Source organism: Coregonus lavaretus (genome assembly GCF_964263955.1).
Source record: "Coregonus lavaretus genome assembly, chromosome: 16".
Classification (NCBI taxonomy): domain Eukaryota; kingdom Metazoa; phylum Chordata; class Actinopteri; order Salmoniformes; family Salmonidae; genus Coregonus; species Coregonus lavaretus.
The window spans coordinates 33,586,303-33,603,207 of NC_140003.1; the positions used below are offsets into that span (position 1 = coordinate 33,586,303).

The 16,905-nt window shown below is 45.2% G+C and overlaps 1 protein-coding gene across 1 annotated transcript; it reads right to left on the bottom strand.

The window, feature by feature from the left end:
* Positions 1 to 1,654: 1,654 nt before the first annotated feature.
* LOC311143454 (putative ribonuclease ZC3H12C) lies at positions 1,655 to 10,566 on the bottom strand (the record flags this gene model as incomplete). Its single annotated transcript, XM_084179271.1, has 5 exons — positions 1,655 to 3,117; positions 3,213 to 3,319; positions 3,442 to 3,676; positions 9,571 to 9,710; positions 9,875 to 10,566. The coding sequence occupies 5 exons, from the start codon at positions 10,564 to 10,566 to the stop codon at positions 1,655 to 1,657; spliced, it is 2,637 nt and encodes an 878-aa protein (XP_084035397.1).
* Positions 10,567 to 16,905: the final 6,339 nt, after the last annotated feature.

Genomic DNA, 16,905 nt, shown 5'->3' on the forward strand with positions numbered 1-16,905 from the left:
AGATGCACCTGTGTAATGATCATGCTGTTTAATCAGCTTCTTGATATGCTACACCTGTCAGGTGGATGGATTATTTTGGCAAAAAAGAAATGCTCACTAACAGGGATGTAAACAAATTCGTGCACAACATTTGAGAGAAATAAGCTTTTTGTGCATATGGAAAATTTCTGGGATCTTTTATTTCAGCTCATGAAACATGGGACTAATACTTTACATGTTGCCTTTATAATTTTGTTCAGTATATTTTAGAACAGTAACAAATGTGACCAATTACGGCACATATACTCAAATACCTTTTGTATAAATATTCTCATATAAAACAATGATCTGGTTTAAGTTAATAGGATACAATTTGTATCAACAAGGAGAGGCATTCTCTTGTCCACTAAAGTTTGTAGTGGTCAGGTTACCTTGACAACACAAGTCCAGTGTTTTGGACTGTAATGGATAGATGTAGTCCCTGCTGTGTGTGAGTAAGGCACAGAGGTGTCATTGCCTAACTGTTTATTCTATTCACTGAGCGATAGTGACAACTTGCAATGGATTCTAAGCCAGGAGGTAGAGACTAGAAATACCCTGTCCACAGACTGAAGTTACAGTACTGCACTATCTGTTTGTCTGGATGGTTACACCTGACGTCTTCTCTTGCAATGATACTCTCTTCAACTAAAATACTCTTAATCATAACCAAATTGTCAAAGGGACAATAATAAATTAACACATTCATACGTTTAAATAAAATAATAAAAATGTACTTAAAAATTAACAGCGCACCTGCACTAGTTTGCATATCCTCAAGAACCATCTTGATATGATTTCAATGGCCAGAATGTTTTTTGGAGGACAAAGAAAAATGATTACAAAAATAAAATAAAATCAATATCGCAATCTTCCATGCTGGGCTCTCCCCAGAGAGGAACTAGCTCCTGTATGTCAGAGTAAACAATAATCTTGGGTTTTCACATGGACTTTATCAGGCCTTTAACAGCTGGAGTTCCTGTGTTTCACTTCTCTAAAGGGGAAATTAATCAAATCTTTCAACAACGATATCAAATTCACCACCTTTTTTTACAATTATCTGATGAAAAAATGACTGAGCTAAAATGAAATCAGTGTAGCTTGGACCTATGTATTTCCTTTGTCTTTTAGTGTAAAATGTTTGGAAGTGTAATTTTATGACGACAAACCATACCCTAGGAATCCCAGAATTCACCCTGTCTTGACACCTCAGGACATTCCCTAACTCTGAAACACCCTGAAACACTTGAGCCCTCCTTACCCTATGATAAAAAATAAATCATAACAAATCAATGAAAAGTGCCATAACAAAATATAAAAAGCTATAGAAATAATTTAAAACATATTACAAAATAAATAACTTAAAGCAACACATCCCATTCAAAGAGTCTCCGGAATACCGTGACACACATGCTCACACTCACCCACCATAAACCATCCTGACCTTAAGTGCTGGAAGTGTTCTCATACCGCACAACAGTAACGAACGAGCAGGGCAGTGACATACAACAATAAGGTTTAAAAAAGAAAATTTGATGGAAAAGATAAAGCATCTTCCCCTGCATCGTAGATGTTTTTGAGGGACTATAGAGTTGAGCACGCCACTTCCCTTCCTCTACTACAGTAGTGTCAGTGCTCAGTAACCAGCCTGGGACTTCTCAGCCAGGATGGCTGCAGCCAGCTGCTGGGCGTCCATCACATGGGGGTTCCTCACCATCACCACCCTCACCAACTCTGGGGGGAAGATGTTACACAAGTTGACAAACACATTCTCCCTCACATCCTGGTATCTGCCCAGGGCCGGGGGCTCCTGGTGCTGGGGGGCCGTGGAGGGGTGGGGAAGAGGTGGAGGGGGAGGATGGGAGGAGGAAGGGGGTTGAGGATGGGGCGAGTGTGTTCCCCTGGGCCAGGGCGAGTGCCAGGGTTGTTTGCGGACCTCAGGCAGGGACTGGAAAGTGAAGGGCTCGTAGCAGGCCTGGGAGGGATGCTGGTAGTGGGGGTCCCATCTGGCCAGCCGCTGCTCCTGTCCCGGCCCAGGGTAGATCCTCCTGGGGTGGACAGTGGATTGCTCGTAGAGGCTGTTGTTGTCCTGCCAGTTGGAGCCCCCCAGGTTATGCCCCAGAGGAGAGCTGTGAGAGTGGGAGTGGGGGCTGGAGGACTGGGATAGAGGTTGGGGAGGGTAGTTCCCAGAACAGCCAGAGTGGCTCCCCACAGACGGTTGCTGAATATGGGGAGGAAGGAAGGAGAGCTGGGCCTTGAAGTGGTGGAGAGAGGAGGGAGGATCCTCCAGGCTGCTCTGAGCTAGAGGGTAGCCATGGTGGGAGCCTCCATGGGGGTGCTGGGTCAGACCAGGGGGTGGGTGGTTGGGGTGGTGTGGGTAGCGGCTAGGGCAGTGATGGTGGTGGTGATGGGGGTGGTGGTAGTGGCACTTGAGGCTGTCATCCAGCAGGGGATCAGGGGAGAAGGAGTCAGAGCTCACGCTGCCCTCGCTGCTGCAGTCAGACACCAGTGAGCCAGTCCGTAGGTCAGCTGGGAACAGCCGCTCGGGGCTCCGCGGCACCACCAGGCTTAGGCTGGAGTAGGCCCTCATCAGGGAGTGGTAGCTTAGCTCCGGGGATTCACAGGTGGAGTATGACTTCGAGTGACCAAGCCCCAACAGCCCTGGAGCTCTGGAGGAGCCGTTCCCCCAGTCCTGCAGAGAGAAGCCGTGGCTGGAAGGAGGTCCCCCAGGGGCAGAGGCCAGGAGGCTGCTGCTAGAGCTGCTGCTACTGCTGCTGCTACTCCCTCTGCGGGCCTCTGCTTTAGTCCTCCTGCCCAGACGCTCTTCCAGGAGGTCGCTGCAGGAGGGAGTCCGAAGGCCAGGGTCCGACTGTCTCTTCGGGGGAGCTCGGCGGGGGTCTGGGAGCCCGTCTACCCTGGAGCTCTTGGACATGCTATGACTCTTCACAATCAGAGCCTCGTCCAGGCTCTTGGAGGAAGAGGTAGATGAAGAGGAGTTCTTGGCACTGGCACGCAGCTCGTCGGCCACAGAGCGCTGCGGCTGACTGCCTCTCTCAGGGTGGTAGAACTTACACTTGTGGCCGTAAGTGCACTTCTTCCCTAAGGAGAGAATACAGGATGGTTAACTCTCAATCATAAGACAAGCCAGAGGAGGCTGGATGAATAATGCATAAGAGAGAATGGCTAGGTGTTACCATAGGGGCAGGGCTGCTTCCTGTGTTCTGGGATCACTGGTCTCTTCCTCAGGAAGTTCTCCAGACTGGGACCATGGCGACCCAGAGGATCATCAGGAGGCATGAACCTGGACACAGCCACATACCAGACACACCATCAGATAACCACATATCAATCCCCCTGGAAAAACAACTGCAGATACTAATAGTTATAGGCTCTTTGTCCATTGTGTTGGTGGGACTTCCATACTTGTCGTTGACGAACGTGTACATGAGCAACCGCTCGTCGATGAACTTCTTCCACTCTGGCTTCTCATTGGCCAGGTCCCGATAGTTGTCGTTAGAGACGATGATGCCGTCGGACTCGTAGGCCAGCTTGACAATGAAGCGGTCATCGTAGCAGACCACCCGGCGGCCCTGGACCCGACGAGATGGAGTGAACACAAGGATCTTGTCTTTCTCCAGACGTCGCAATATCTCCTGGTCTAGAGAGAGAAGAGAGAGAGAGAGAAGAGAGAGAGAGAGGGATATGCATTATGCAGCCATAATTTACATTCAGAAACATGCCACAAGCTTCTAGATAACTATGTGATCACGTAGCCGATGTGAGTAAGACTTTTAAGCAGGTCAACATTCCCAAGGCCGCAGGGCCAGACGGATTACCAGCACGTGTACTCCGAGCATGTGCTGATCAACTGGTAAGTGTCTTCACCGACATTTTCAACATGTCCCTGACTGAGTCTATAATACCATCAATTTTCAAGCAGACCACCATAGTCACCGTGCCCAAGGACACTAAGACAACCTGCCTAAATGACTACCGACCCGTAGCACTGACGTCTGTAGCCATGAAGTGCTTTGAAAGACTGGTCATGGCTCACATCAACACCATTATCCCAGAAACCCTAGACCCACTCCAATTTACATACCGCCCCAACAGATCCACAGATTATGCAATCTCTATTGCACTCCACACTGCCCTTTCCCACCTGGACAAGAGGAACACCTACGTGAGAATGCTATTCATTGACTACAGCTCAGCGTTCAACACCATAGTGCCCTCAAAGCTCATCACTAAGCTAAGGATCCTGGGACTAAACACCTCCCTCTGCAACTGGATCCTGGATTTCCTGACGGGCCGCCCCCAGGTGGTAAGGGTAGGTAACAACACATCTGCCACGCTGATCCTCAACACGGGGGCCCCTCAGGGGTGCGTGCTCAGTCCCCTCCTGTACTCCCTGTTCACTCATGACTGCATGGCCAAGCACGACTCCAATACCATCATTAAGTTTGCCGACGACACAACAGTGGTAGGCCTGATCACCGACAACGATGAGACAGCCTATAGGGAGGAGGTCAGAGACCTGGCCGTATGGTGCCAGGATAACAGCCTCTCCCTCAATGTGACCAAGAGAAAGGAGAATATTGTGGACTACAGGAAAAAAAAGAGGACTGAGCACGCCCCCATTCTCATCGACGGGGCTGTAGTGGAACAGGTTGAGAGCTTCAAGTTTCTTGGTGTCCACATCACCAACAAACTATCATGGTCCAAACACACCAAGACAGTCGTGAAGAGGGCACGACAAAGCCTATTCCCCACTCAGGAGACTGAAAAGATTTGGCATGGGTCCTCAGATCCTCAAAAAGTTATACAGCTGCACCATCGAGAGCATCCTGACTGGTTGCATCACCGCCTGGTATGGCAACTGCTCGGCCTCCGACCGCAAGGCACTACAGAGGGTAGTGCGTACGGCCCAGTACATCACTGGGGCCAAATTTCCTGCCATCCAGGACCTCTATACCAGGCGGTGTCAGAGGAAGGCCCTCAAAATTGTCAAAGACTCCAGCCACCCTAGTCATAGACTGTTCTCTTTGCTACCGCATGGCAAGCGGTACCGGAGCGCCAAGTCTAGGTCCAAATGGCTTCTCAACAACTTCTACCCCCAAGCCATAAGACTCCTGAACAGCTAATCATGGCTACCCGGACTATTTGCACTGCCCCCCCACCCCCACCCAATCTTTCTACGCTGCTGCTACTCTGTTAATTATTTATGCATAGTCACTTGAACTCTACCCACATGTACATATTACCTCAACTACCTCAACTAGCCGGTGCCCCCGCACATTGACTCTGCACCGGTACCCCGCTGTATATAGCCTCCCTACTGTTATTTTATTTTACTTCTGCTCTTTTTTTCTCATCACTTTTTTTGTGTTGTTGTTTTATTCTACTTTTTTATTTAAAAATGAATGCATTGTTGGTTAAGGGCTGTAAGTAAGCATTTCACAGTAATGTCTACACCTGTTGTATTCGGCGCATGTGGCAAATAAAATTTGATTTGATTTGATGGGTTATGCAATACAGTATAAAAGCCAATTTATGCTTGATCCGGATTTTTGGGGGGAGGCTCCGTATGGAGGGTGTGACGCAGTTGCAGAGGCCAACTTGAGCTCTGTACCACGTCACCATGCGCCTCTCAAATTTTGTAACAATGCGGAGGGCTCTGTATAGCTCCATATAGCTCTGCATTGACATGATTGGTTGACGGTAGGTGGGGGCGGGAGGTCCTGTATAAACACAAACTCACTTCCTTGACAACTTCCTTCACAACAGCTCTGTGCTGCTCTCCGAAGTGCAAGAAGTGTGAATGCCCTGACTTCTGCAGAGGCTGTATCACCTTAAATGCTGCATGGCCAATGTAGACGTCGGATTGACCATGCAGCGCCTTTAACGGTGAGATGTCATATGAAATGTGTAACTTATACAGTATAAGATAAACTAGGAACTTGGGTGCAGAAATCGACTATGGCTTCAGACTTTTAGTCTGGTGAGATGTAAAAACCAATGAATTCATGTGTTTCTCCTCTGATGAAACATTTCAATGTCAAGTAGCCTAAAACCATGGCTCGGCTTTTGCCTATAGAGAATGTTAATGTACGCAATTCCCACCTATATGCAAATCAGCAATGATATCGGTAAAAGGTTAGACAAGTTTATAACAGTCTAAAGTGGCTACAGGGTTGTTCTTGAATTGCTGTGGCATTTGCATCCCTCGCCTTTGCAACTATGAAAAACACTTTAAAATGACAAATAGTTACACATCAGACATGTCTTTGTTTATATTGAACGGTTTATCAATGATAAAACATAATGCAAGTCCTTTATACTGCAAAGATGTATTGTTCAAAGTACCTAGGCCATGCAAATTGGCTTATCCCAGTAGTGATGAGTAGAGTTGTGGTAACATATTTTGGGGATTTAGAGACATCTAACTTATATTTTGAATGTAGACAAAAAGAAGGTAAGTAATAGAAAGTAAACAAATATACATTTACATTTTAGTCATTTAGCAGACGCTCTTATCCAGAGCGACTTACAGGAGCAATTAGGGTTAAGTGCCTTGCTCAAGGGCACATTTACGTCATTTAGCAGACGCTCTTATCCAGAGCGACTCACCAATTGGTGCGTTCACCCTATAGCCAGTGGGATAACCACTTTACAATTTTGGGGGGGGGGGGGGGGGGGGTAGAAGGATTACTTTATCCTAGTATAAAAGCCAATTTATGCTTGATCCGGATTTTGGGGGGAGGCTCCGTATGGAGGGTGTGACGCAGTTGCAGAGGCCAACTTGAGCTTGTACCTAAGTTTTATGTCATTGGTGTTACCTCCTTGGAAATCACCGCCAAAGATATACAAGGACCTTGAGCATTCCCTCCAGTGGCAAAGTGTTATCTATATTAAGGAAAATTATTAGCTAATCAAACCCTTGTATGTCATACATTTAAGGGATTCCATTGATAATTTGGTGCGCCTAAATACAAAGTATCATTGGTGTTACTCAATTTAAATTAAGGGAAATTACACTGTGAGCAAAATTATGAATCTTATCCTCCTGAGACCCAGCAATACATTTTTGTCCTCTCTAGTGGACATCAGTTCTTGGTCCGTATCTCTGAGGCCATACAAGCCACTGAATTAAGTCCTGTTGTCCCTTTGAGAGGACATTCTTTTTATTTTTTATTTTATTTTATTTCACCTTTATTTAACCAGGTAAGCCAGTTGAGAACAAGTTCTCATTTACAACTGCGACCTGGCCAAGATAAAGCAAAGCAGTGCGATAAAAACAACAACACAGAGTTACATATGGGGTAAAACAAAACATAAAGTCAAAAATACAACAGAAAATATATATACAGTGTGTGCAAATGTAGCAAGTTATGGAGGTAAGGCAATAAATAGGCTATAGTGCAAAATAATTACAATTAGTATTAACACTGGAATGATAGATGTGCAAGAGATGATGTGCAAATAGAGATACTGGGGTGCAAATGAGCAAAATAAATAACAATATAGGGATGAGGTAGTTGGGCGGGCTAATTTCAGATGGGCTGTGTACAGGTGCAGTGATCGGTAAGGTGCTCTGACAACTGATGCTTAAAGTTAGTGAGGGAGATAAGTGTCTCCAGCTTCAGAGATTTTTGCAATTTGTTCCAGTCATTGGCAGCAGAGAACTGGAAGGAATGGCGGCCAAAGGAGGTGTTGGCTTTGGGGATGACCAGTGAGATATACCTGCTGGAGCGCATACTACGGGTGGGTGTTGCAATGGTGACCAATGAGCTAAGATAAGGCGGGGATTTGCCTAGCAGTGATTTATAGATGGCCTGGAGCCAGTGGGTTTGGCGACGAATATGTAGTGAGGACCAGCCAACGAGAGCGTACAGGTCACAGTGGTGGGTAGTATATGGGGCTTTGGAGACAAAACGGATGGCACTGTGATAGACTACATCCAATTTGCTCAGTAGAGTGTTGGAGGCTATTTTGTAAATGACATCGCCGAAGTCAAGGATCGGTAGGATAGTCAGTTTTACGAGGGCATGTTTGGCAGCATGAGTGAAGGAGGCTTTGTTGCGAAATAGGAAACCAATTCTAGATTTAACTTTGGATTGGAGATTCTTAATGTAAGTCTGGAAGGAGAGTTTACAGTCTAACCAGACACCTAGGTATTTGTAGTTGTCCACATACTCTAGGTCAGACCCGTCGAGAGTAGTGATTCTAGTCGGGTGGGCGGGTGCCAGCAGCGTTCGATTGAAGAGCATGCATTTAGTTTTACTAGTGTTTAAGAGCAGTTGGAGGCTACTGAAGGAGTGTTGTATGGCATTGCAGCTCGTTTGGAGGTTTGTTAACACAGTGTCCAATGAAGGGCCAGATGTATACAAAATGGTGTCGTCTGCGTAGAGGTGGATCTGAGAGTCACCAGCAGCAAGAGCGACATCATTGATATACACGGAGAAAAGAGTCGGCCCAAGAATTGAACCCTGTGGTACCCCCATAGAGACTGCCATAGGTCCAGACAACAGGCCCTCCGATTTGACACATTGAACTCTATCTGAGAAGTAATTGGTGAACCAGGAGAGGCAGTCATTTGAGAAACCAAGGCTATTTAGTCTGCCAATAAGAATGCGGTGGTTGACAGAGTCGAAAGCCTTGGCCAGGTCGATGAAGACGGCTGCACAGTACTGTCTATTATCGATCGCGGTTATAATATCGTTTAGGACCTTGAGCGTGGCTGAAGTGCACCCATGACCAGCTCGGAAACCGGATTGCATAGCGGAGAAGGTACGGTGGGATTCGAAATGGTCGGTGATCTGTTTGTTAAGTTGGCTTTCAAAAACTTTCGAAAGGCAGGGCAGGATGGATATAGGTCTGTAACAGTTTGGATCTAGAGTGTCACCCCCTTTGAAGAGGGGGATGACCGCGGCAGCTTTCCAATCTCTGGGGATCTCAGACGTTACGAAAGAGAGGTTGAACAGGCTAGTAATAGGGGTTGCGACAATTTCGGCGGCTAGTTTTAGAAAGAAAGGGTCCAGATTGTCTAGCCCAGATGATTTGTAGGGGTCCAGATTTTGCAGCTCTTTCAGAACATCAGCTGTTTGGATTTGTGTGAAGGAGAAGCGGGGGGGGGGGGGGGGGCAAGTTGCAGCGGAGGGTGCAGAGCTGGTGGCCGGGGTAGTGGTAGCCAGGTGGAAAGCATGGCCAGCCGTAGCAAAATGCTTGTTGAAATTCTCGATTATTGTAGATTTATCGGTGGTGATAGTGTTTCCTAGCCTTAGTGCAGTGGGCAGCTGGGAGGAAGTGCTCTTATTCTCCATGGACTTTACAGTGTCTGGGCTTTTCAATGATATCACATGTTTTGGGGTGTGACCTTGACAACTTTATCTTCCTGGTAAAAAAGAAAAATGTCTGCCGTCAAAATTAGCACATTTTATGGAAATGTTATGATTTAAAACAGGAGTGAGGGTGGGGTTTAATCAAAATAAGATGGGGGGTTTGGTGGGGAGTTATGGAATTTTGGGGGTGCACATGGAAATTTTGGTTTACCTGTGATGAGGGCGTCCGGTCTGGACTGTTCCTTTCTCCAGGCGGGCACAAATACAGTGATGTCATGGTGACCACGCTCCAGGAACCAATCAACAGCCAACTGGATGCCGTGACAGGAGAACACTTCCTTATTCCCATGGCTGTGGAGAAACATACACAAATTCATGGTTATTATTCATTATTTCTATAGTACTATGGAATATAGATCAGGAGAGCAAGTGGATTGAGTGGATGAGGTTTTTCAGAGAGAAAAGTAACCTGAATAAAGTGTTTCTGAATGCAGCAGCAGTTGGTGTTGACTCACCTCATGGCTACATTACTCCCATCCAACACCACAGGCCTGATGTTCTCCTTGTCATCCAACAGTAGCTGGGAGGAGAAGTCCAGCCTGCAGGAGTCCAGAGAGGATGAGGATAAAGAGGAGGAGGAGGGCGACTGGGAGGCGGCCGACCCCCCAGCTTGATCCGTCTCTGACTTGGTGCCCAGTTTGACCAGTTCTCCCAGTATGTCATTGATGAGGGCGTCAGGCCCTAGCTTCCGCACCACCAGCAGAACCAGCTCCTCAGAGTAGCCCAGCTTCAGGGCAAACTCCATCTTGGAGTGGTACTCAGTGAGGGGGTTGGTGGAGTGTTTGGGGTCCCTAGAGTGGGGGCTCTGTGCCGGGCCCAGCTCAGCAGGGTGACAGGGGTGCGGGTGAGGGGTCTGAGCATCAGAACCAGAGCCATGTTGGAGCCCCCGCTCATCCTCGCTGTCCGACGCAGCACTCTCTTCAGAGGAGTTACTACAACTACTACTACTGCTGATGCTGCTACTACTGACACTGCTATGGGTGCCTCCCACCTCCGTCTCATCCCCCTCCAAGGCTCCTGAGTGGGTGTTGACTGTGGCACTCAAGCTGGCCTGGCGGTCGGTGCCTTCCACGTGGAGGTAGTCCAAATCCAGCCCCAGGTTGAGGATGCGGCCTGTTTCATCCTCCAGATGGTCCTTCAGGCCCATGAAGCTGTCTCATACATCCAGTGTCTGACACCGGACCTCTGACCCCGGACGACCCCAATGTCACTGCTGCTGATGGGCTGCTCTCTGACCAATCCTGGGATGTAAGCCTGTGGGAGAGTGAGAGGCAAAAAAGTTAGCCCATTGATCAGACTGGTTTCCCCCTGTAAATCTGGGGAATTTTCAATACTTTCCTATCTGAACCTTTCGTAATGTTACAATTAACCCCCGAGTGATTTGACTCCTATTTCCTAACATGAGCTACTTTATAACAGCCAGCGTAAATCACTGGACCCAGCCCTCCCCTCAAACACCCATGCTACAGGCGGTAGGTAACATTGAGCTGTAGTAGAGTTATTAAGCATTAGACTGAATGATACACCAAATGCATTTCCAAAAGTGCAGGTTTAAAAACGGCATCTCCATCATTCACTTCCACTGATTTACATTTTAGAAGCGATGAGATCAGCAGTCAGAGAAGCTCTCAATCAACGTCGGTGTTAACAACACACCGTGCTAAGACACACAAACCAAGCAGACTTGACACTCAATAACATACTCTACATTGCACCTACACCCAAACAGGAGAATGCAGTATGGGTGCATTTTTTTGTTCTTGACATGATTTAAAGGGAACTCTTTACATCCACCACCTGATATTCAAACTAGGATCAGTGGTCGCGTGCAGCCCCAGCTGGGGTTTGTGATTGGCTGAAACAAAGAAAGACCTGTTCTAATGGGCCAGCCTCCTAATTGCTCAGTGACCCCTTTAAAAGGGACATGTATCACAGCATCATCAGAGCACAGTGACACACTAATCTAGCGATCCAGGGCAACCTGGACTCAGGGGTAGATGTAATATAGTAAACGATTAGGGTTAGGGGTTAAGGTTAGGGTTAAGGTTAGGAGTTAGGTTAAAGGGTTAAGGTTAGGGTTAGGGGAAGGGTTAGCTAACATGCAAAATTGTTGCAAAGTAGCTAAAAAGTAGTAAGTAGTTGCACAGTTGCTAATTAGCTAAAATGCTAAAGTTGTCCGGGATGAGATTCGAACACGGAAACATTGGGTTGCTAGACGTTTGCGTTATACTATTTATTTAATCAATGTGCACAAGCAGTTGTCTTATAGCCCAGTATTTACACCAGACCACGGCACATCAAACTTAAGGGAATGTCTGGAGTGATATATAAGTGTGTATAAGTGTGTGTGTGTCTGCATGTATAAGTAGGGTAAAGGTATGATCTCAGTACCGGAAAAAAAGCCCCCTAATGACCTGCCCCTCAGTATCCAAGCTGCTGCCCCATTGTGGGTCACTATGAATGCCACAAGAGAGCTGAAATAATTTAGTCCTCCATCAACAAAAGGGGCACAAAGAAAGCGAGAGTGTGTGCATGTGTGTGTGTGTGTGTAGGGGGGGGGGCAATATGGTGGGGCTAAAGTGTGTTTGGCTTGCTGTCCCCAAACAAAGCCGCTGCCATCCCAATCTGGACTCCTCCGACAGAGCATTGTTCCACAGCGCCGTGTGGTGTGCACAGACAGTGGATGGGGCTATTCAAACACACACACACACACACACACACCACACATACACACATACAATGACCCCGTCAGAATCAGAACAGACGTACTTGTGCGGGCCTGAGTCACTGCTCACCAGATGGAATCCACAAGTGTTTAAACATGATAAGACACACACTACACACACACACACCAACACACACACCAACACCAACACACACACCAACACACACACCAACACCAACACACACACCAACACACCTACCAACACCAACACACACACACCAACACCAACACACACACCAACACTACACACACACCAACATGAACACACACACCAACACTACACACACACCAACATGAACACACACACCAACACCAACACATACACCAACACTACACACACACTCTTATTCTCTCTCTCGAGCATAAACACAAATACACAACCTACACATTTTACCCAAACAATCTTCCAAACAAACACAGACACCATTAAAATATTCCACAAGCAGTGGATAAGGAGGTCAGATTATTTCCATGTTTCTAGCCATCATAGATCTACTCATTCTCCCCATAACTTCTGTAAGTTGCATAAATATGAGAGAAATGTTATCAGTAAGAAGATAAGTAGTGTGGTGCAGTGCACAGTCCAGCGATGGTACTATAATCAGATGTAAAGGACCATGGCTGGATACACACTGAACTGAAATTACAATGTAGAGAGGTCCAAGGCTTTGAGATCAGATCAATGAATGCCCAAGGTCCTTTGACTCATTTATGGAGGACTGTGTCCATTACTTCTTTATTTTACTTCTTTATATGATGACTTAAGAGTAATCTTGTTTTATTAAATGCAACAACAGAAACCAGAACTATTCTGTATTAGAGATGAAGAGAAACTTGAATGGCTATTTAGAAAGTGTTCCTGGTTGCACATTTTATTTTCAAGTTATATAATTGAATTTGCAGGTTTTTCTTTTGTTTTTCTATTGTTTTTCCTTTTCATATGAATGTATGTATGTGTATATATATGAATATGTATGTATATGTATGTATATGTGTGCATATATATACTATATACACTACCGTTCAAAAGTTTGGGGTCACTTAGAAATGTCCTTGTTTTCGAAAGAAAATGTCCATTAGAATAAAATCAAATTGATCAGAAATACAGTGTAGACATTGTTAATGTTGTAAATGGCTATTGTAGCTGGAAACGGCTGATTTTTAATGGAATATCTACATAGGCGTACAGAGGCCCATTATCAGCAACCATCAGTCCTGTGTTCCAATGGCACGTTGTGTTTGCTAATCCAAGTTATCATTTTAAAAGGCTAATTGATCATTAGAAAACCATTTTGCAATTATGTTAGCACAGCTGAAAACTGTTGTGCCTTCTTGAGACTAGTTGAGTATCTGGAGCATCAGCAATTGTGGGTTCGATTACAGAATCAAAATGGCCAGAAACAAATAACTTTCTTCTGAAACTCGTCAGTCTATTCTTGTTCGGAGAAATTAAGGCTATGCCATGCGAGAAATTGCCAAGAAACTGAAGATCTCGTACATCGCTGTGTACTACTCCCTTCACAGAACAGCGCAAACTGGCTCTAACCAGAATAGAAAGAGGAGTGTGAGGCCCCGGTGCACAACTGAGAAAGAGGACAAATGCATTATAGAGTCTCTAGTTTGAGAAACAGGCGCCTCACAGGTCTTCAACTGGCAGCTTAATTAAATAGTACCCGCAAAACACCAGTCTCAACGTCAACAGTGAAGAGGCGACTCCGGGATGCTGGCCTAGGCAGAGTTGGAAAGAAAAAGCCATATCTCAGACTGCCCATCTTAATCTTTTATTTTTATTGGCTAGTCTGAGATATGGCTTTTTCTTTGGTAGTAGGTGCCAGGCGCACCGGTTTCTGTCAAAAACTGCAACACTGCTGGGTTTTTCACGCTTAACAGTTTCCTGTGTGTATCAAGAATGGTCCACCACCCAAAGGACATCCAGCCAACTTGACACAACTGTAGGAAGCATTGGAGTCAACATGGGTCAGCATCCCTGTGGAACGCTTTCAACTCGTTGTAGGCTGGGCATCCTAAAGATGCAAGACACTATAATAATAAAAACTAGTTACAAAAATGTGATCTCTAATATATCATCTTAATGAGTTGTGAGTGGAGGTACTTACCTTACCACAAGTTTCTATCCAAGATTTTCCTAAAATGCCCTTACATCCCCAACTGAAAAACATAATCACTCAATGACTCACAAAATCTACACAACAATTAGCCAAACTGCAAACAATAACCACAGGCACAGGCAGTCCAAAAACTCCAAAACTTCTCTACCCTCTGCGCTCCCTCAGTCTCCAGCAAAGACGAGTGGAGGTAGATGTGAAGCTAGACTTCCAGCTTGTGAGAGATTCAAATAAAGACAAAGAATTCTATGGAAATATGGAAATAAAGGGCAAGCTAGATCTAGACATGGAGATGACTATAGAGATAGAGACAGAGATGGAAGTGGGAGTTAAGGTCTTACTACAGTGAGCAGATGCTGCAGCCTCCTCCTCAGTGTCCCAGCCTGCTGTACCTGGGGCTGGGGGAGAGAGCCAGGGTTAGCCCCCTAGGGCCCTGTTATCTCCCCTGGGGCTGGGGCAGACCTGACCTAGTCCCCTGGGCCAGGGCAGTCTCAGAATGCTGAGCCATGACACTCTGAAGTCTGCACTGAGCCAGGGACAAAGAAAGGGAGGTAGGAGGAGTGAAAGAGAGAGGGGGAGGAGGGAAAGGGGGAGGGGGGGGGGGTGTATAGGCAGCAGGGGCAACAGATGCCTACTGAAACCACAGGGGACCACGGCAACTGGCGCTCAGTAGAGGCTGATACATATCACCACTGTCATGTGACCCGGTAATGGACCTCACTTTCACCCCTCAGCACAGACATGGACACAAATTTCCATTTGCTCAGTCGCTCACTCACTTTATATTCTGACCCCCCTGTCTCTATCTCTCTCTAGCTTTTCTCTCTCTCTTTCTCTCAATTAAATTAAATTAAATTAAATGGGGCTTTATTGGCATGGGAAACATTGCCAAAGAAAATGAAATAAACAATCAACAAAAGTGAGAAGACACAAAACAACATCAACAAAAAACTATTAGAATGTAACAGTAAATATTGCACTCAAAAAGGTTTAACAAAGATCATGACATTTCAAGTGGTATATTATCAGCTATGTACAGTGTTTTAGCAATGTGCAAATAGTTGTAGTATGAATAGTTACTACTATAAAGATAAGATAAATAAACAGATAAATATTGGTGGTATTTACAATGTTGTTTGTGCTCCACTGGTTGCCCTTTTCTCATGGCAACGGGTCACAAATCTTGCTGCTGTGATTGCACACTGGGGTATTTCACCTAACAGATATGTGAGTTTATCAATGTTTGATTTGTTTTCAAATTCTTTGTGGGTCTGTGTGATCTGTGGGAAATCTGTATCTCTAATGTGGTCATACATTTGGCAGGAGGTTAGGAAGTGCAGCTCAGTTTCCACCTCATTTTGTGGGCAGTGGGCACATAGTCTGCCATGGCGGTCTCTTTCAATAGCAACACTCACTGAGTCTGTACATAGTCACAGTGGTCAGGTAGTCTCTCTCTGTCTCTCTCTCTCAGACAAAATATTCACTGTATCATAGACTACTGTATGTGAAAGTAAGTTTTATTTTATTTGTCAGCAATCCCTGACCTGTCTTTCCCTGTCATTAAACATGAAGACTGATGACTCTGAAAGCGCCTGACTACATGGATTGAACAAGTGAAATGAAAAACTTCAACACCAATATACTCCATCTTATATTGTCTACTCCAACACTGTTTTATGGGTTAGTGCGATCCTTGGGACATCCATACACTAAACCCTAACTTTAACCCCTTCCCCATAACCCTTGCCTAACCCTAACATTAACCCTTCCCTTAACCATTTTAAATGTAAACTTCAATGGGGTAGGGATTCCCTGGTTGCTATGTTCCGAGTATAAAAATTATAATATATGCCATTTAGATGGCCCCAGGAATCAAACCCACAACCCTGGAGGTGCAAGCACCATGCTCTACCAACTGAGCTACAGAGGACTACATAGCTATGTTTAGTACAATTAGCACGTTAAGTCTTTACTGTTTTACTGATAGTATACTGGTATGATTAAGTATAGTCTACTTATCAAGTAAATTATCATAGATATCAAATGAATAAATAATCAAACTGGGATAAAGCTTATCTATCATTAGATATATTTAAGATTGTTTCCCACCTAGAATTTGGAAAACAAAAACACTTAATCAAATACTTCTTACAGTAAATCACATAATCAATGAAAATGAACAATTGTGCACAAAACTGTGCAACGGACAGAGACCAGACAGAGAAAAACTAGATTTCAGATGTAGTTTTTACACCTGCTGTAACTATAAAATGAACTTATATAACTGCCTATACAAAAGTTTATTAAAAGACTTACCACAGGCTTCAAGGAAAAAATAAATCAGCAACACAAAGACAGAAAGAACTCCTAAAGATATGCTCCTGACAGAATACCTTTGGTCATTCCAGCAAGCCAGAAAGACTTTCTCAGCTTTTTCAATTTTTCTCCAAGTTTTGTACATAAAAATCCAGATTCTCTGTATACAGCAGAGAATAGATAAAGTGACAAAAAATGAAAAAGGGAGGTGTAGTGAAATAAGCTTCCTTGTAGCACAGTGGTCCAAACTCAACTAAACTCAATGCCTTTTTAGGTTTGGTAGTGCTGCAGTCTGGTCCCAAGGCAGGAGGGTTGAACA